The 20543-nt window shown below is 40.1% G+C and overlaps 2 protein-coding genes across 6 annotated transcripts in view; one reads left to right on the top strand and one right to left on the bottom strand.

Moving 5' to 3' along the window:
• Positions 1–1984, top strand: part of KIF2A (kinesin family member 2A) — an 81007-nt gene extending 79023 nt beyond the window's left edge. For all 4 annotated transcript variants that reach the window (XM_032145216.2, XM_032145218.2, XM_032145217.2 and 1 more), the window contains one exon: positions 1082–1984. In XM_032145216.2, the coding sequence (XP_032001107.1) occupies positions 1082–1167 (86 nt within the window). In that variant the 3' untranslated portion in view covers positions 1168–1984. The remainder of the gene's footprint in view (positions 1–1081) is intronic.
• Positions 1985–4114: 2130 nt separating this feature from the next.
• On the bottom strand, positions 4115–18971 carry DIMT1 (DIM1 rRNA methyltransferase and ribosome maturation factor). Of its 2 annotated transcripts, none has more exons than XM_032145220.2 (12): positions 18753–18971; positions 18332–18405; positions 16783–16869; positions 14393–14454; positions 14219–14312; positions 14084–14133; positions 10057–10180; positions 9527–9619; positions 8498–8562; positions 7743–7806; positions 6462–6568; positions 4115–4645 (listed from the first exon to the last, which is right to left on the bottom strand). In XM_032145220.2, exons 1-12 carry the CDS (start codon positions 18829–18831, stop codon positions 4603–4605), a joined length of 942 nt encoding a protein of 313 aa, XP_032001111.1. In that variant the 5' UTR covers positions 18832–18971; the 3' UTR covers positions 4115–4602. The 2 variants fall into 2 exon arrangements, with proteins under 2 accessions (XP_032001111.1, XP_058289779.1); XM_058433796.1 differs by lacking the exon at positions 18753–18971 and adding an exon at positions 18541–18651.
• Between the last annotated feature and the right edge of the window lie 1572 nt (positions 18972–20543).

The raw sequence follows: 20543 nt of genomic DNA on the forward strand, positions 1-20543 counted from the left end.
TACAGAGTAGGGTTTCGTAACCTTGACACTGTTAACATTTGGGGCTAGGCATTTCTTTGTTGAGGAGTGTTATCCTGTGCCTTGTACAATATTTACCAGCATCGTTGATCTCTGTCCACTACATGACAGTAGCACCACACCAGTTGCGGTAACCAAAAATGTCTCTAGACATTACCAAATGCCCGCTGAGGGCCAAAAATCATATCCAGTTGAGAGCCACTGTTATTGAAAGATATCTTATCTTCACAGCTGCGTGTAATTTGTCTGACAATTTACTAACCTATTTCTAGTTTTTACATGACTCTAGATCAGTACATGACCAGAAAAATGCGTAAAATCAAGAAATATATCATTTAGTCATCCCCCCTTCACAATCCCCCTTCCTCACAATGAGGACAAAATGTAAATTTCTAAAAATTCAAATATATTTTAAATGTTCATAGCTTAAAAAAGGTAAAATAGGGGGGCCGAGCACGGTGGCTCATGCCTATAATCGTAGCACTTTGGGAGGCCAAGGTGGGCAGATCACCTGAGGTTGGGAGTTTGAGACCAGCCTGGCCAACACGGTAAAACCCCGTATCTACTAAAAATACAAAAATTAGCTGGGCGGGTGGTGCATGCCTGTAATCCCAGCTACTTGGGAAGCTGAGGTGGGAGAATTGCTTGAACCCATGAGGCAGAGGTTGCAGTGAGCATCGCACCATTGCACTCAAGCTTGGGTGACAGAGTGAGACTCCATCTCAAAAAAAAAAAAAAGGTAAACTATGTATTTTACAATGTGAAACCTGCCTATACTCCAGGAGGAATTCCAATAAATTAAAAGAGAACTGTAAATGTGCCAAACAGAACAGAAAGCTATTGAAAGATATAGAAAAATAGGTATTTCTGGAAATCTGTAACAAAAAACTTTTGCAATAGTTGAGCATTCTATTTAGTTGAGTTTCTAGACAACAAAGAACAAAAGGAAAAATACCGAGTTACTGTTAGGAAATAACACAGCTGACTTATCGAACCCATAAAGTTGTAAACTCTTATTGCATGTAATACAATACTTATTCCCTCTTTCTTTTCTTTTTCCAAGATAAAGTGAAATCTTTCCGTGCAGCTCTACAAGAGGAGGAACAAGCCAGCAAGCAAATCAACCCGAAGAGACCCCGTGCCCTTTAAACCGGCATTTGCTGCTAAAGGATCCCCAGAACCTTCACTACTGTAACATACAACGGTTCAGCTGTAAGGGCCATTTGAAAGTTTGGAATTTTAAGTGTCTGTGGAAAATGTTTTGTCCTTCACCTGAATTACATTTCAATTTTGTGAAACACTCTTTTGTCTACAAAATGCTTCTAGTCCAGGAGGCACAACCAAGAATTGGGATTAATGAAGCATTTTGTTTCATTTACGCAAATAGTGATTTACTTTTGGAGATCCTTGTCAGTTTTATTTTCTATTTGATGAAGTAAGACTGTGGACTCAATCCAGAGCCAGATAGTAGGGGGAAGCCACAGCATTTCCTTTTAACTCAGTTCAATTTTTGTAGTGTGACTGAGCAGTTTTAAATCCTTTGCGTGCATGCATACCTCATCAGTGATTGTACATACCTTGCCCACTCCTAGAGACAGCTGTGCTCACCTTTTCCTGCTTTGTGCCTTGATTAAGGCTATTGACCCTAAATTTCTGAAGCACAGCCAAGAAAAATTACATTCCTTGTCATTGTAAATTACCTTTGTGTGTACATTTTTACTGTATTTGAGACATTTTTTGTGTGTGACTAGTTAATTTTGCAGGATGTGCCATATCATTGAACGGAACTAAAGTCTGTGACAGTGGATATAGCTGCTGGACCATTCCATCTTATATGTAAAGAAATCTGGAATTATGATTTTAAAACCATATAACATGTGATTATAACTTTTCTTAGCATTTTCTTTGTAAAGAACTAAAATATAAACTAGTCGGTGTATAATAAAAAGTAATGAAATTCTGAGAAGAGTTTTATCTTAGGAAAATACATATATATGCCGTGTGTGTGCCAGTGTGGTATTAACAAGACTAATAGTGCAATTTGATCCTTACCAATATCATTACTTAATTTGAAGTGTTCATTAGCACCCCAAAATATACCTTTTCTATGTACTGTTAAAGGAAATTGGCTTCTGATGCATGAACATTTACATGTACATTGAAAGTAGTCCATAATAGAAGTTAGTTTAAGCCAAGTGTAGACAGTACATTACTCCCTTGAAAAAGAATTAAGCTGAAAGAGTTGACTTTGCCTTAAAAGGCAGATCTAACCCAAGCTCCATCCAGTACCAAATGTGAAACTTCATTGTTTGGTGAGAATCGCCAAATTCTCACTAATACATTGGTGTAGGGCATGCTACTTTTTAAACAGCAGCACTTATTTTTACAGATTGCTACTCCAAGGAAGAAAACTGGCCACTTTTCATGTAAATATTTTGTTCAAAGATTTGTATATCTCTCTAGGAGTTTTCCCTCAGTTCCCAGGATGGGGTCCAGGAGTAGATTAACAGCTAAAAATCTCCCAAGGATATCTTGTTTTGATTTATTTCCTCCAGGGAACTATCAGCTCCTTCACAGGAGCCAGAGGGGAGCTATGAATAGAGAGTCACATGAGCCAGATTCTTTTCTTTACTGTTCATAAAACCCAGAGAGTAGTTGTGAAAGATCCTAATACAATTGTGAAAAGCTCTGTAAACATGAAATCTAAAACAAGTGTAGATTTTCACAATATGCTTATTAATAAATGAAGTCTATGGAATAAGTTTTAGAGATAATTTACTTCAGTCACCTTTGTTTTGGAAAGGACTCAGGTTTTCTTGCAGCTGTAAGATATATTCTATTTGTGTTTATTTCAAAGGGAAGAGGAAGGATAGAGAACTGTTACAATTGACCTTGCAGAGGATATTTAAAAAAGGTAGTTTTTGAGATTAACTGACTTTCAAAGGGCAATAAAGACATGTGAATTTGCTCATTTTAAAGCACAACAGATTAGCTTCAAATTTATTATTTGCATAGGATGGGTACTGTCTTTGGAAAGTCTCCTTATAGACAAATACGCTGCCTTACACTATGATGGCTTCATTCTGATCAGGTATTTTAAAAATTAGTACCAGAAAAGATATTGGAGGTAGTATAATACAGTCCTTCAGCTTTACAGATAGTGAAAACTGAAGGCCAGAAAAAGAACTAAAACTCAGCAGTTCATAGGGGTAGAGGGAAATAACCTGAGAAAGCCGAGTTAAATCTTAAAATTTTTACTATAAGGATAGAGTTGATGCAAGTGAACTTTGCAAAATAGTTTTGTGAAATTAAACAAAAAGAAAAATCTACTCTTATGTATATTTCATATATTTGTTGAACAAAAGCAGCTTGATGGTTTTGTTCTGGATTATACAATAAGAACAAGCATTATTTTAATTATGTAGTAACATTTACTATATGACTTTGAAGCCAGATTTCAAAATCTGGCTTTGTTAAATTAATTGGACCACTCCTTCTATTAAGTTAGGTATTAAAAAAAAGCCAAATATCAATAAAGATATTTTTATTAATTTTTTATAGAAACAAAATAGCTACTATAACTCTGTTATAGTATATTAACAGCACTTAGTATTATATTGATTTAAACGTAGTAGCTAATAAAACTTGTTTATGACATCTATTGAAATTCTCAATCTGACAGTTTTAAAATAGCTTAAAACTAAGCACCAGGTATATGAAAAAAGTACTGGAAATTTTAATTGTCCAGAAATCATAGGAATACTGGGAACCTGTAGTTATGGGAAATGGCTGTTTTTCTGAAGTTGAAACCAGTTTCAATTACAAAACCCTCTGAAATTTTGCTAAGCCTATAGTTATCTCCCTAAGAACCATAAAAAAAGATAATTTTATTGTTAATTTCATTCCAGTTTAGCTTCCTCATTGTACATGTAGGGAGTCATGCCCTTTAATATGCCTGGCACTGCACGGTGGCAGTAGCAGACTTGGGCTTACCCAGAACCCTGAGTCTCTGATGCTATAGGATAGCGAAAGAGGTAGAAAATCATACTGTGTAGGATAAATAGGGAAGAGAATGAGAGAACCAAAATAAAAATAATTTAAGAAACAATTGTTTTACTGTACATGTGAATAAAAAGAAATGGTACGGGGAATGTGAATAACACGAAATGGTATGGGGAATGTGTGACTAGTGAAGCATATTTTAACTTTTTTATTACTGGAGGAACAGAGCTAAAGGCCTAAAGAAGGCCTCACAGTATATAACAGTAAATAGAAGAGTAACATCTTTATACAATAAACTGTTAGAAATGATAAGTTAAGTGTACAGTTGTGCGTCTCTGCGGCTCCTGAACTTGAAGATTATTATGAATAGACTGGACCAGCAATATATATTAAAAACTTTGATACTTAGAACTTTCCAACTTTAAAATTCAGAATCATAAATGGTGACAACAGTAGTAGTATTGAACCACAAATAGTCAAGTAAATAATGTCTCAGTAAAGCAAAAGCATTATCTTCTCAAATACAAAAAATACAAAATTCATTTCTTTTCTTGACCTTGAAAATTTCTGTTTTCCAAATACCTAGGAAAAATGAATACCTTCTGCGTTGAATCCATGTAGCAATCTGAAAAAAGAAACCAAAATGGAATGGTACTGAAAAGCTAATTTGTAGCACATAATGGTATATAGTTCTATATCATTAATACTAAAACATGAATACAGCATGCTTACAGAGCCCACACACTCCTAATACTAGTTATTAAAGAAACGTTACTGGCTGGGCGCGGTGGCTCACGCCTGTAATCCCAGCACTTTGGGAGGCTGAGGCGGGTGGATTACCTGAGGTCAGGAGTTCGAGAACAGTCTGGCCAACATGGTGAAACCCCGTCTCTACTAAAAATACAAAAATTAGCCTGGCATGATGGCACATGCCTGTAATCCCAGCTACTCGGGCGGCTGAGGGAGGAGACTTGCCTGAACCTGGGAGGCGGAGGTTGCAGTGAGCTGAGACTGTGCCACTGCACTCCAGCCTGGGTGACAGAGCAGGACTCTTGTCTCAAAAAAAAAAAAAAAAAAAAAAAAGAAATGTTACTGTCTGACTAAATTTATAACATATGTATTGGTTAAAACCATGCCATGTTGGTGCCTCTTTCATTATAGCCTTTATGTCGTAATGAATTTGACTAAAATTATCTTAGATTTTCTTTATCCCAGGCCTACGAACTCACTGGCATTTGTTTCAAGGTAACTGAACAAGAAGCTGTTTGGAATTGGCAGGAGTCAGATGAATAACCAATCTTACATGCCCCTTCTTCCTCTCTTGAGCTGTTGTTTATATTCAAATTAAATACACATTGTTTCTCTCTGTAGATACCTATGTACTTAATAGATTCTAGTTAGTAAACTGCACATGCCCGATAACTTTGAGGAAATTTAGTGAAAATGAAGAAAAAGACAAAATATTTCTCTTTAGACCCAAGGTTATGTTTAGGCTGGCCCACAGAAACAGGTCCAGATAAATTTCTAAAAAAGCAAAGTAGATATTTATGAATAGTATTCAATGCCTAGGATTAACATCTAAAAAGACTCAGTAGTACTGCTAGCCAGCCAAGAAAATATAAACTCCATTTGACTTAGTTATATAGAATTGTGTTTCCAGCTTAGAAAAAGTCAAACCAATGACTTTTAGAACAATCTACTCTCATTTTTTATTCAGCCTCTAGAACATGGAAGCTTTAAAAGTGAATTGGCTAAATAGGCAAGACCTTCTGAAAGTTAACATCTTAATGATTAAAAACAGTAAGTACAGGTTAGTAATTACCTGGGTAATTAATTGAAGCCTTATTCTGTTTTCATAGACTTACTTGCTTAATTCAAGCAAAACAAATTTTGGTCTAAATTACCTAGATAATTATGACAGCTTTTTACTTGAGAAGTGTAGAACTTGCCTCAGGCTACAAAACTAACTACATTATTACTAAATGGATAACCAGGTAGGATTCTAACTGGCATCATTGTATTCTTAAGATTGATTTAACAACAGCTATTCCCAGTGAGAAAATTTTAAAAATCAGATCCAGTTACATGTATTATGATTTTTCTACCTTATGGACTATTTTGGAGGGATAAGCTATTAAGACTAAGACTATGAATGAGAGTTGGGGAGGGAGCAGGAAGGGAAGAACCTGCACACCACATTAACACAAAGGCAATCTTCTGGCTCGGACTGTTCTTTACTACTGTTCTTAAAGAAAATGTTCATTCTGCTGCAGCTAACTAGCCTCCATCTTCTACACCAAATACTATTCCATGCCATGGAAGTGCTATGCAATAACTCTCCCAGGTAGCACCTTATACCGCTTAAAAGCCTTTAAAACCTCTAATCTGAAGGTGTCACAGTAAAGAAATGTAAACACTTAGGAAAACAAAAATGTAATTACCTGATGAAGTCATCTATGTCCATGGAGCGGGCCCGTTTGTCACTAAAACCTGTGCTGGTTAGGATTTGCTGTATTTTATCTGCTATGCTGAAATCTTCTGGTATTATCTATCAATATAAGATTCAGAATAAATGAACGACATATCTTTAATGAGGTCACCTTGACTCTTTTTTTTAGTTCAGTAAGTCATAAAATAGTCACCTTTAATATATCTGTTAATGAGACTTTGGAAAGCCTGATTTTTACATAAGACTTGGATCTCTAATTAAAAGTGGCTGATCTTTATTAACAAAAACCTGGAATACCTTGAATTAGTAATCCTGTCTATATTAGCCATTTTCTTCTTTAAAATTCTGAAATAGTTATTAGTTTCAGAGTTCACAAATAATTAAAATTGTAAATGAAATTTTAAAGCAACTGTTACTCCTTTCAAAATAATGCATTTTCTTCCTACAGATTTGACCTTAACCACCTCATTTTTCTCAGAGAGGTGACCTGCCCAAGCCTTGGGAATATTAAGGATTTTACACTTAATTCACATATTTTATCCAAATATTTTTCTTAATCTAGCTTAATTTTTTTCTATTATACTTAGGCAGATTACCTAATGACTTTTTGCCCATAAAAGAGAAAATGGAGATAGTATTGTGATACATTAAACCATATAGGTTCTGAGTCATAAAAAATAAAAAGAAAATTGGCCTTTATCTCTCTCTGTTCTGTCTAATTAAACTGGAAGCTAAAAAGTTAGCAAACATCACATTGCACACACTGTTACACAAATGATAAGCATGAGGCTCACGACCAGAAATCTGCTATTGAGCCATATGAACTTTATTCTATTTCAATTTCTGGGTATTAAACTTACAAAGAAAGTAATAACTGTATTTGTAACTGCTATGTGAGCAAGAAACAAGACATGGTCACAATTCAGAGGACAGTAAATGGTACACAATTATTTTAAGTTGTGCAAGCTACACATATCTACAGCTTTAAGGAAACTAACTGCTGAATCCGATTCTTGTTATGGCTAAAAACAACTGTCAGTAGTTAGATGACAGGGTGGAGTAATCAAAGTTGTTCATATCTGTTTCACAGGATACACAGCAGCACTGACCTGTCAGAATTCAAGTCAAAATTGTGCTAGTTACACATTATATATTGTCTTTTAAGGATCCTATGGAATGTATAAAATAATCTCATGCTAGATTGACAAGAATAAAAATGGACATTTTAAAAGAAAACAAATCAATGAAACTGCAGGAACATTTTCTAACTTACAATATTATGGACTGAACAGTGAATTCTGTAGTTTTTTTCCAAGAGTTGTTGCACTGCACTTGATCTATAGCATAAAGAAGTGATGCCACTGTTATTATTCCAAAGTCAGAGTAATTTCTTACTTTTTTAAACTTTTTTTTAACTAATATATAAGCCATTTAAGCAATAGTTTCATTTTAGATGAAATTAAATCTATATTCTGTATGGTGAAATTAAGGAATTTTAAAAGTTGTTGAATATTTAAACTTACGAAGCAAACACTAAATATATTTAAAGTGCAAAATCCTGATAAATACCTCTTAAATTCTTAGAGAAGTTCTAGACTCTCCACAAAAAATCCTCTAAAAAAAAATCTCCAAGCCCTGTAAAACTGTGTCTCACCTCTCTTTTACCCTTGAACCCCAAATTGATGAGTTGCATTTTCCCAGGTTAATAAGATGACACATATCCTTCACAAGTGTGGAAGGGGTCCATCATCACCTCATTTTTCCAACAAAAAACTAGAGCAGATGTATGGTGAGAGTTTGGGAGTGTTTTCCTGTTTTGCCAAAAAATGTGATCTGACTCTTAACTCCAACAAACTTTCTTTATTAAGTTCTCCTGCCTCCCAAGCTCTAAAAATAGTTAAAAAGGTGAAGTTTGTCTGGACCCATAATCTTTATGCTTTAGGGTAGCTGCTCAGGAAAAGGACCAAATTCTAGCATAGTATCTGGAGCACTGGTCCTTTATACATTAGAAATTAGTGTAATACTTACTTAAATGCAGCAGAGAGTGTCTTGTTTTTCCTAACAAAGGTTATCCTTACTAGACCATCCCATTCCTGAAATAGAAGATAGACATTTTCTTCAAATTACAAACTTCTTGTTCTTGTCTATGCCTGCTAGGTATTATTTTGTCTTTTAATATATACAATCGAAGGAAACTTTCTAAAGTGAAGAAAATGTTCTGTAATCTTGATCTGGCTGGCACACACGCGCAAAAGTAAGACATACATTTGATTTTTGCACTTTGGTGCATTTCACTGAATATGTCTTTTCCTCAGAATTTTTTTTTGACAATGGTCAAAGCATGACAGTTTTTTTTTTTAATTTGAAAAAATAAAGCCAGGCACAGTGCTGCATGCCTATAGTACCAGCTACTCAGGAGGCTGAGGTGGGAGGATCGCTTGAGACCAAAAGTTAAGTCCAGCCTAGGCAACATAGTGAAACCCCACCTTAAAAAAAGAAAGAGAAGGAAAAACAAAATGGTCCCACGTCTGAACAAAGAACATGGCATTTATTTAAATCTAAGTGTCATTTTCAAAAATAAGATTCAAAACAGACATGACTTCAGATACTGCCTGTGTAACACACCTAAACCTCCTTGAAGGAGTTACTGACAAACCACTCCATTTGCCACCAGCTGACCACACACACAATCACGTTTTTCTCTAATGTGGCTGTAGTAAGGTTTTATATCAAGTGGTCTTCTTTCTTGTTTTGAAATCTCAAAAATAATTACAATTAAAACATGTTACCCATAATACTACTTTAAAACAACTATTTTCATTTTACCTTGTTTTCCAAGTTTTATTCAATTTTTTTTTTTTTTGAGACTGGGTCTCACTTCATAACTACCTTGCATCAAATTATTCCATCTACTTCAGCACAGGGATGTGTCCTAATTAACGTTTTCCTATGTTTGAATATTTAGGTTGATTCAGTATTTTTCTGCTGCTATAGACACACATCTTCCCGCCTGGACTTTTTTTTCCTTTATTGAATGAGCTAGTATTTTAACCTCACCTGAAAATTGATGGGTGGTGGTGGATTCTTAGGTTCTATCCTTACAACACTGGATTCCACCTTGGGAGGTGGTCTGAAGTTATTCTTTCCAACCTGTTAATGAAAAAGTATTTAAGTAGTACTCTCAAAGGCAACTTTTATTTAGTAACCAAAGATGCCATCCTCACAGAAGGCACAACTAGATGCTCAAGGATGAGTTAAGCTAGATTATTTCAATAATAAAAATCACTGGCTGGGCACTTTGGCTCACACCTGTAATCCCAACACTTTGGGAGGCCAAGGCAGATGGATCATTGAGCCCAGGAGTTCAAGACCAACCTGGGCAACATAGCAAAACTCTGTGTCTATAAAAAAATACCAAAAAATTAGTCAGGCGTGGTGACGCACACCTCTAGTCCCAGCTACTTGGGACTCGAGAGGATTGCTTGAGAATGGGAGGCAGAGATCGCAGTGAGCCACTGCACTGCAGCCTGGGTGACAGAGTGAGATTCTATCTCAGAAAAAAGAGAAAGAAAACAAAATTCACTTACTTTCATTAGATGGTCCACACGTGCCAACAGCTGTGTATTAATTGAGAGTCTGCAGTATAACTTATCTCCAGGTTTTGCAACCAGTCGGAGGGCAAATTCTCTTTGAAACATAAGTATAGCACACCTGAAAAGAAAGCAGAAAGGAATAAGGAAAATGGTCATTGTCAACTATAAATGAATTTTAACTGCAATGAATTTTCTTGGGAGAGAAACAGCAAAGCATTGGCAGCTGATTATAAGGTAGGACAACACTTTCAGCCTTTTTTATTGCCATAGAATGAGAGAGCTGGCTTTGTTTTTATAATTACTGTACTCCTCATGGCAAGATAGCTTGCAAATATAAGCCTTTAATGACTGGATGAGAAGATGTTTCAAATCAGCACTAGTCCATCACCTCTTCTATGAAAACAAAGTGAAATAAAATTGTTTCAGTAGCAGAAATAGATTTATGGGGTAGCAAACACCCTTAAGGAAGAGGTGAGACTGAAGAGGCAGACTGTGATGTTCAATGTTTCCTTGATTTGACAGGTTAAAAGATGTAGACTTCTTTTTTTTTGAGACGGAGTTTTGCTCTTGTCGCCCAGGCTGGAATGCAATGGCGCAATCTCGGCTCACTACAACCTCCGTCTCCCAGGTTCAAGTGATCCTCATGCCTCAGCCTCCCGAGTAGCTGGGATTACAGGCACACGCCACCATCCCTGGCCAATTTTTCTATTTTTAGTAGAGACAGTGTTTCACCATGTTGGCCAGGCTGGTCTGGAACTCCTGACCTCAGGTGATCCGCCCACCTCGGCCTCCCAAAGTGCTGGGATTACAGGCATGAGTCACCACGCCCAGCCAGAAGATGTAGACTTTATTCAGCAGGCAATGGGGAAGACTTTGTAGGGGTTAACAAACAGAAGAGCATCTTCAAAGCTATACTCTGACATTCAAACTTTTGAAATGAGTCACACTAAAAATACATTTGGCATTGCAAGCCAAGCCACAAATGTCTGTATGTATACGTGTTTATATTGCATTTCAAAACAAAAGTTTCATGAAACCATAATCACCTGGATACATGCAATGCCCTGTGATATATTCTATTCCATGTGATTACAAAAAAAAAGATGGTCACGACTCATTAACTTTATAACCACTAGTTTTTGACTTGCAGTTTGAAAGCCACTAGTATATAATGTAGAAAGTGACTCCGAAGTTCATGGAAATATTGAGTTAAAAGATAAAAATAAGGCTGGTGTAGTGGCACACACCTATAATCACAGCACTTTAGTAGGCCAAGGCGGACAGATCGCTTGAGCTCAGGAGTTCAAGACCAGCCTGGGCTGAACATGGTGAGACCCCTTCTCTAAAAAAAATACAAAAATTAGCTAGGCATGCTGGTACACCCCTACAGTCCCAGCTACTCAAGAGGCTGAGGTAGGAGAATCATCTGAGCCCAGCCCAGGGAGGCTGAGGTTGCAGTGACCTGAGATGTCACCACTGCACTCCAGCCTGTCTCAGAAAAAAAAAAAAGAAAAAATATAAACTTTATTATTCAACATAAGCTCCATCAAGTTGAAGACACTTTTGTAAATGATGATACCAGCATTTTAGTCTATATCAAAAAAACTGAGGCTCTGGGGAATTTAGTCATGTCACTGCAGTCTTTTTTTTTTTTTTACATTATTAACTGAAGAAAAAAGAGTGCCCTTTCAAGATTTTTTAACACTAGGAAACGAAAATAAATCAGAAGGGCCGGGCACCATGGTTCATGCCTGTAATAATCCCAGCATGTGGGGAGGCTGAGGTGGGCAGATCACTTGAGCTCAGGAGTGGGAGACCAGCCTGGGCAACATGGCAAGACCCATCTCTAAAAAAAATGCAAAAATTAGCTGGGTGTGGTGGCACATGCCCGTAATCTCAGCTACTTGGGAGGCTGAGGTGGGAGGAATGCTTGAGCCCAGGAAGGGGAGGCTGCAGTGAGTGTGGATCACACCACTGCTCTCCAGCCCAGGCACCAGGGCAAGACTGTCTTATAAAATAAAAAGAAAATAAGTCAGAAGGGGCCCAATCAGGACTGTAAGGTGGATACCTAACCATTTCCCATTGAAACTCTTGAAAAATTGCCCTCGTCTGATGAGAGGAAGGAGTAGAAGTATTATGGTGGAAGAATCTCTGGGGAAGCTTTCCCGGGAGTTATTCTGCTACACCTTAGCTAACTTTCTCAAAACACTCTTGTAATAAGCAGATGTTTTCATTCTTTGGTCCTAAAGAAAGTCAGCAAGCAAAATGCCCTGAGCAGTCAAAAAAAAACTGTCGCTATGACCTTTGCTCTTGACTGGTCTCCTGCTTTGACTGGAGCCACTCTGTTTCTTGGTAGGCATTACTTTCACTCTGCTTTGTCTTTAGGATCACACTGGTAAAGCCATATTTCATCTCCTTTACAATTCTTTGTAATTCTTTGAAGAAATGTTTCAGGATCTTGTTTTCCTTTTTGACAATCTCGCTCTGTTGCCCAGGCTGGAGTGTGGAGTGCAGTGGCACAATCTCAGCTCACTACAACCTCCGCCTCCTGAGTTCAAGCGATTCCCCTGCCTCAGCCTCCCGAGTAGCTGGGATTATAGGCGCCCACCACCATGCCCAGCTAATTTTTGTATTTTTAGTAGAGATGGGGTTTCACCATGTTAGCCAGGCTGGTCTCCTGATGTCAAGTGATCTGCCCGCCTCGGCCTCCCAGAGTGCTAGGATAATAGGTGTGAGCCACTGCACCCACCCATGTTTCAGGATCTTGATCCCAGTTATGTAAAATTTCCACTGGAAGCTCTGCTTTTATCTGCAGCTGATTTGAGTACAATTTTTTTTGTTTGTTTTTTCATAAAATCTTTCAGAAAAGAGGGTGTGACAGTTTTGGCATCTATCAAGTAGAAAGTTTGTTTAACTTTGATTTTGCAGTCAGAATTGTGTAAGCTAAACCAACTGTGATGTCTATAGTGTTGACTATTGTTTGTGCTGTTAAATGTTGTTCCTCGTCACTTAGGGAACAAACAAGATGAATGTTTTCCCACAAATTGATGTGGCCAGTCTGCCACTGTAGGCTTAATCTTCAACATTGTCTCAGACCTTCTTAAAACGAGTTATCCATTAGTAAACTGCTGATTTCTTTGGGATATTGTCCCCACAAACTCGTTTTTTTTTTTTGAGACAGAGTCTCACTCAGTCTCCGAGGCTGGAGTGCAGTGGTGCGATCTCGGCTCACTGCGAGCTCCGCCTCCCGGGTTCACGCCATTCTCCTGCCTCAGCCTCCCGAGTGGCTGGGACTACAGGCGCCCGCCACTATGCCCAGCTAGTTTTTTTGTATTTTTAGTAGATGCGGGGTTTCACCGTGTTAGCCAGGATGGCCTCGATCTCCTGACCTCATGATCTGCCCGCCTTGGCCTCCCAAAGTGCTGGGATTACAGGCGTGACTCCATAAACTTTTTGTAAAGCATCAATGATTTCACCATTCTTCCAACCAGGCTTCACCATAAATTGGATGTTTGTTCTTACTTCAATTTTAGCAGAGTTCATGTTGCTCTGATAGGGGCTCTTTTCAAACTGATGTCTTATCCTTCTCAGTGCCTCACACTAGATCCTGTTCAGTTAGTACAGAGTTTATTTTGTGCAAAAAAATTTTGAAATCCATGTATAGTTTTTTTCATAATACACATTTTCCATGAACTTTTTGAAGACCTCTTATACTAGAGACCAGTTAGGAAGCCACTGCAATTGTCTAGACATAAGGTAATAAAAATTCTAACCTAGGCTTAACGGCAGGAAGATTCAAAAATAGGGAAAGGCTGTCTGGTCTCAGAAGCAGGACTTCCAGCACACTACCCCCAAATAACCTCTCAATTAAAAAGAGAGAAAGACCTCCATACAAATCAACATTTCCTACAAAAATTCTTCAGTAGTTTTTCAACTGACTTGACTCATTTTTGGCTATGTTCACCACCTGAATTGTAAGTCTTTCAAAATTTGGCAGTAACTCTAGTCTTTTGTCACAAACCTGAAAAAAGGTCGATGTAGCAACAGCTTGAAGACAAAAGGCGAAGAGATCTGTAAGAGAATTAACTAGTTATTTCTGGGAAAGACACGTCAGAGGAACACCTAGTATGACGTTCCTGAAAATGTGAGGACATACCTGATAAGGCAAATTTGCCACACAAGTATCAAAGAATGGCAAATCTGTTTTCAACACATCACCCACCAGTACTTGAAGTTTGCTGGCCACAGGCCTGATGAGAAAAGAAGAAATGTAAAAAGAATGTTGTTTCATGAGATTGAAATGCACTTTAATTCTATTATGTATACTCACGTGCCCTGAACTCTTTTGTGAAGTTCAGCTACTAGCCTTGGGTCAAGTTCACAAGCAACAACCTAATTAAAAAAAAATAAAAATTAGATTAATTATGGAATATAAATCTTTTATTTTTATCCCACCAGGAACTCTTACATGATTTACGTGACAAACTTCTTTTCCCATTTCTACCATCAATATTCCTTCAATTGTACTCACATACTTCAAATAACAAACAAAAACGGGCCGGGTGCAGTGGCTCACGCCTGTAATCCCAGCACTTTGGGAGGCTGGGGTGAGCAAATCACGAGGTCAGGAGTTAAAGATCAGCCTGGCCAACATGGTGAAACCCCATCTCTACTAAAGATACAAAATATTAGGCCAGGTGCAGTGGCTCACGCTTGTAATCCCAACACTTTGGGAGGCTGAGGCAGGCAGATCACCTGAGGTTAGGAGTTTGAAACCAGCCTGGCCATCATGGCGAAACCCCATCTCTACTAAAAATACAAATTTAGCTGGGTACAGTGATAGGCGCCTGTAATCCCAGCTACTCGGGAGGCTGAGGCAGGAGAATTGCTTGAACCTGGGAGGCAGAGGTTGCAATGAGTCAAGATCGCACCATTGCACTCCAGCTTGGGCAAGAGAGAGACTCTGTCTCAAAACAAAAACAAAAACAGAAACAACACAAAATATTAGCTGGGCCTAGTGGTGGGCACCTATAATCCCAGCTACTCAGGAGGCTGAGGCAGGAGAATTGCTTGAACCCTGGAGGCGGAGGTTGCCATGAGCCAAGATCGTGCCACTGCATTCCAGCCTGGGCGACAGAGTGAGACTCCATCTCAAAAAAAAAAAAAAAAAAAGCCAGGTGTGAGGCTGAGGTGGCTGGATTATAAGTTCAGATCGAGACCAGCCTGGCCAACATGGTAAAACTCTGTCTCTACTAAAAAATTCAAAAATTATCTGGGCGTGGTGGCACGTGCCTGTAATCCCAGCTACTCAGGAGGCTGAGGCAGGAGAATTGCTTGAACCAGGGACTCAGAGGTTGCAGTGAGCCGAGATCGTGCCACAGCACTCCAGCCTGGCAACACAGCAAGACTCCATCTCAAAAACAAACAAACAAACACCACCACCCAGAAAAATAGACAACCAGATTATGTGAGAGTTCTACGCATATAATCAATAGAATCATGTTTCATCTGTCTCCATGCTTTGTAATTCAACAGATGATGAAAAAAATACACCACATGTCTGTGCAGTCAGTGTTGTTAGAGAAGAGCGTACAATGCAATTGCTCTTACTGTTAGTATGTCACATCTACTGAGATACACAATACATGGCATAGATAACTTCTCAAGTAAATGAAAATGGATGTCAAATAAGGCCGAAATTGAAATTTTATTGCAATTTCAGCTGAGGTTTCACTGACTTCTTTTATTTTTATTAAAAAAAAAAACTTTTTTTTTAAGAGATGGGGTCTCACTCTGTTGCCCAGGCTGGAGTGAAGTGGCGCTATCATAGCTCACTGCTGCCTCGAAGTCTTGGGCTCATGGGATCCTCCCACCTCACCTTCCTGTGCAGCTGGGACCACAGGTGTGTATCACCACATCAGGCTAATTTCCTTTCTTTATTTTTTATAGAGATGGGTCTCCCTATGTTGCCTGGGCTGGTCTCAAAACTCCTGGGCTCAAACAATCCTCCCACCTTGGCCTCCCAAAGTGCTGGGATTATAGGCAGGAGCCACCATGCCCAACCTCTTTTTTATTTTTTGCAGAGATTGGGTCTCACTTTGTTGCCCAGGCTGGTCTCAAGCTCATAGCTTCAAGCAATCTTCCTGCCTCAGCCTCCCAAAGTGCTGGGATTACAGATGTGGGCCACAGTTCCTGGCCCTACTTCTATATAGACCTGTTTACACAGTAAACAATGTGCTCCTTACTCTGTTCGGCTCCCAGATCTATCTTTATTTTTATTTTTATTTTTTTGAGACAGGGTCTCACTCTGTCACCCAGGATGCAGTGAAGTGGCAGGATCATGGCTCACTGGAGCCTCAACTTCCCAGGCTCAGGTAATCCTCCCACCTCAGCCTCCCTGCTAGCCAGGGCTACAGTCATGCACCACCATGCCCAGCCAATTTTTTGTAGAGATGGGGTTTCACCATGTTGCCCAGGCTGGTCTTGAACTCCTAGGCTCAAGCCATCCACCCGCCTCAGCCTCCCAAAGTGCTGGGATTACAGGCGTGAGCCACCGCACCTGGCCGAAATATCTCATATTTTCTAAGACAAAATTTCCAACAAGGGATCAGGAGTTACTACTAAAATAATAGCAATTAGTGAAAACATATTTAGATTGTAAACCAACTGAGCTTGCTAACATAGTCATTTGTGATACCAAACATTAAATCCCCTTTTTACCTTTTTTGCCTTTTCTAACAACTTTACAGTCATGTTGCCAGTTCCAGGTCCAACTTCCAGCACTACATCAGTTGGTCTTAAGGCAGCCTAAAAGCAAGCACAAACACTTTATAGCTCTTCTGGCAACATCAGAACACAGAAGTTAATTTATGCCTGAACATCTTTACTCATATGTGCTCCGATAAGAGCTCTTAATCTGACTCCATTTTTAGATTTCTTCATGATCTATGTGGTTAACAAAATCACCTCAATGACATTTGGTGCAAATGAAAATCTAAGACCTCTCCTAACTTGGAGGAATACTGCTCAACTTTAGGAGTCAGAAAAGCAGGAACAGCATTTCTGGGATTGGCATTCTGCTTTCTATCTGGAAATATTCCAATAGCCTCTTGTTACCTTCTCTGTTCATATCAATAAGTTCAAACGGGAAAGGACTGTGCGTGTTGGACGAAGATTTTTCAATTCTCAACCCATGTATGGTTTCAAGGATGCAGAAGAGGAGAAACTATACACAAAATTGAATGTCTGCACACAGCTGTAATATTCTACGGCCACAGCTTTCATCAGATGCTCAAAGGAAACTATGAGCTAAAAAGGTTACAACAGTATATGACCCTCCTTTTTTTTTTTTTCTCAGGTTTTTTTTTTTTTTTTTTTTTGAGAGGGAGTCTCGCTCTGTCGCCCAGGCTGGAGTGCAGTGGCGCGATCTCGGCTCACTGCAAGCTCCGCCTCCCGGGTTCACGCCATTCTCCTGCCTCAGCCTCTCCGAGTAGCTGGGACTACAGGCGCCCGCCACCACGCCCGGCTAATTTTTTTTTTTGTATTTTTAGTAGAGACGGGGTTTCACGGTGGTCTCGATCTCCTGACCTCGTGATCCGCCCGCCTCGGCCTCCCAAAGTGCTGGGATTACAAGCGTGAGCCACCGCGCCCGGCCTTTTTTCTCAGTTTTCAAATGACACGAAGCCTGACAAGATCCTGTAACTATGTAATGCTCTTTCTACAGCTCCAGGATGCTTTCCTTGCTTTTAACCGTAAGTGTAATCTGCACCGTGTGTATTTCACTTCCTAGCACCCAATCATCCATAACCATAAGAGAACACCAATAACTCAGATAGGAGTAATACTCCAAGCAATTTCTATGTGGTACTGGCATACATCAAATAATTTATATGTAGTACTATATGTTTTTCTGGGGAATAAACTTTCTAATGTGTGGTTTAGACATAAATAGGTGGTGTACATAAAAACTAAGTGATCAAAAAGGTGATTAGAAATAGAAGAATAATTCTCTTGAACAAATACAAAGGTCCAGCTATAAAGTAGATAATCCACAAAAAGACACAGAATTGGGAACCAGGAGAAACTCAGACCCACAAAATGAAGCTTATCATGCAGAAGACAGCCCGTGAATCCTAGACAATTATTTGATTCATTCAACAAATATTTACAGAGCATCTAATTTATGGCAGGCAGGCTTTCTGCAATTATGTATTCATAGGAATAAAATTAATAAACCAACAACTCTCTCCCTTTCCTCTTCCACACCCACCTTATCGATAATGCTGTTAATAATGAGAGGATTTTTCAAAATGTGCTGCCCAATCCCCGTGTTGAACATGAGTCCTGTAAGAGAACACGAAACAGCCTTAATTTTCCTACTGAGATTAGATATTAGGCAGTCCCAGAGAAGAAAGCTGCATGGGTAGGGGGAAGATTTCTGCGTCAACCAGGGCCACAAAACGTCACGGCAGGACTGACAAACTCTTTATAAGTTCATCCTCCAGCTGGAAAGGAAGTCAGCGGCGACGCGCAGGGCCTGCGGCCGACTCGGGGATCCACCCCTGCCTTCCGCGCTCACGGGAGCGGGTCCTGACCGGCCTCCGCCGATCAGGTCTCGGTCCGCACCCCAGGCTAGGTCCTGCCGGAAGACCTGACCCGACCGACCCCAGCTTCCTCGCGGGGATCCGCACCTCCAGCGCTCTTCAGCTCCCGGCGCTGCTCCTGCCGCCCGCGGCGGCGGCCGATGGCCCCTGACTTGATCTTCGGCATCTCGGCAGGAAGCGGGCCCACAGGCCCGGGCCGTTAAGGAGGACCAAAGAGGGCTAGCGTAAGAAAGCCACCACGTGGGGGTCGCCGCCACGCGCCGCCCGCACCACTCTGGCCCAAGCGCTGGAGGAGCAAGGGTCCGCCCCCTCCCTACGCTCTGAGCTCCTCCTCCAGAAAGAGGGCGGACCTTGGAGCCCACTGACTGCCGGGAATTGGAGTCACCGAGGGAGGAAGGCCGAACCGCGGGAACCTACAGATCCCAGAAGCCACCGCGCTACCGAGGACTGCAGTCTGGAGTTGGAGCCCTTGTCCCAACCCGGGCTGGATAAGAAGGTGTCGGTGTGGTGCTCTCGGTGTTGCGAAGGCTGTTTAAGTTATATGATGAGGTTAAGCCTATGGATGTTTTAGAAGGCCAGGTTCTGGGATCGCTGAGGTCCGAAGAAGTATTCACGTGCCTCGCTCCTGTTTTCCTACAGCTTGTGGGGGTGGGAAACCCGGGATTTGGGAATGAGCTTGCTCTTTCGTGGGAATGCATTTTTTGCTGCTTGCCCTGGGGAAAAGAACTGCGAGAGTGGAATTAACGTGTGGTTTCGCTAGGGCTACTGGTTGCTTCTATTAGGAATAGAAGAGTCGGGCGCGGTGGCTCACGCCTGTAATCCCAGCACTCTGGGAGGCAGAGGCGGGCGGATCACAAGGTCAGGAGATCGAGACCATCCTGGCTAACACGGTGAAACCCAGTCTCTACTAAAAATACAAAAAATTAGCCGGGCGCGGTGGTGGGCGCCTGTAGTCTCGGCTACTTGGGAGACTGAGGCAGGAGAGTGGCGTGAACCCAGGAGGCAGAGGTTGCAGTGAGCCGAGATCGCGCCACTGCACTCCAGCCTGGGCGACAGAGGGAGACTCCGTCTCAAAAAGAAGAAAAAAAGAAAAGGAATAGAAGAATAATTATCTTGAACAAATACAAAGCTCCAGCTATAAAGTAGATAATCCACAAAAAGACACAGAATTGAGAACCAGGAGAAACTCAGACCCACAGAATGAAGCTTTTCGTGCAGAAGACAGCCCGTGAATCCTAGAAAATTATTTGATTCATTTAACAATTCAAATTCCTTTTGTGCCTCATCATTCACTCCGTAAACATTTATTGAGCTCCAACTGTGTATCAAACACTGCTAGGGATTCTAAGTAAGAAACTTACCTCAAAGTGTATTCTATTGACAGAGATGGACAGAAACTCCAAAACGCTGTAAATACGATAACGTATTGGTCATGTGATAGGACAGTGTACCTGACTATAAACTCCGTGAGTACCAAGGCCATAATATCCACATCTGTTTTGCCAGCCAGTGTAATGGCTCTCTTAAATTTTTCTGTGTGTATTCTGTTTCATTGAAGAAATAGCTTCTTCCTGTCATTACTAAAGCTAACTCTCTTTTGAGCAATTCATTGTGTACATTCCCAAACCTTGGTCTTACGCCCTTCTTTCTTTGATGTAGTTTTAAGTCAGAAAAAAAATCTCGTATACCCTAGTAGCATCTTCAACTATATGTTTCATTTCCTTAATCATTGTTATTCCACAATTCTAAAGAGTCTACACTGTGCTAGGCACCTCCAAATGTTAATAGATGGACATGGCCTGGAGAGGTGGCTCATGCCTGTAATCTGAGCACTTTGAGAGGCCAAGGCGGGCGGATCACTTGAGCTGAGAAGTTTGA

The sequence above is a fragment of the Hylobates moloch genome, unplaced genomic scaffold, assembly GCF_009828535.3.
Source record: "Hylobates moloch isolate HMO894 unplaced genomic scaffold, HMol_V3 SCAFFOLD_23, whole genome shotgun sequence".
Lineage (NCBI taxonomy): Eukaryota > Metazoa > Chordata > Mammalia > Primates > Hylobatidae > Hylobates > Hylobates moloch.

Coding starts and splice junctions, on each gene's coding strand:
- DIMT1 (XM_032145220.2), bottom strand. CDS start 18,831: ATGCCGAAGATCAAGTCAGGGGCCATCGGCCGCCGCCGCGGGCGGCAG. Junction 16,870..18,331: donor TTAACAGCATTATCGATAAG/GTGGGTGTGGAA, acceptor GCTTGCTTTTAG/GCTGCCTTAAGACCAACTGA. Junction 8,563..9,526: donor CACCACCCATCAATTTTCAG/GTGAGGTTAAAA, acceptor CTTCTATTTCAG/GAATGGGATGGTCTAGTAAG.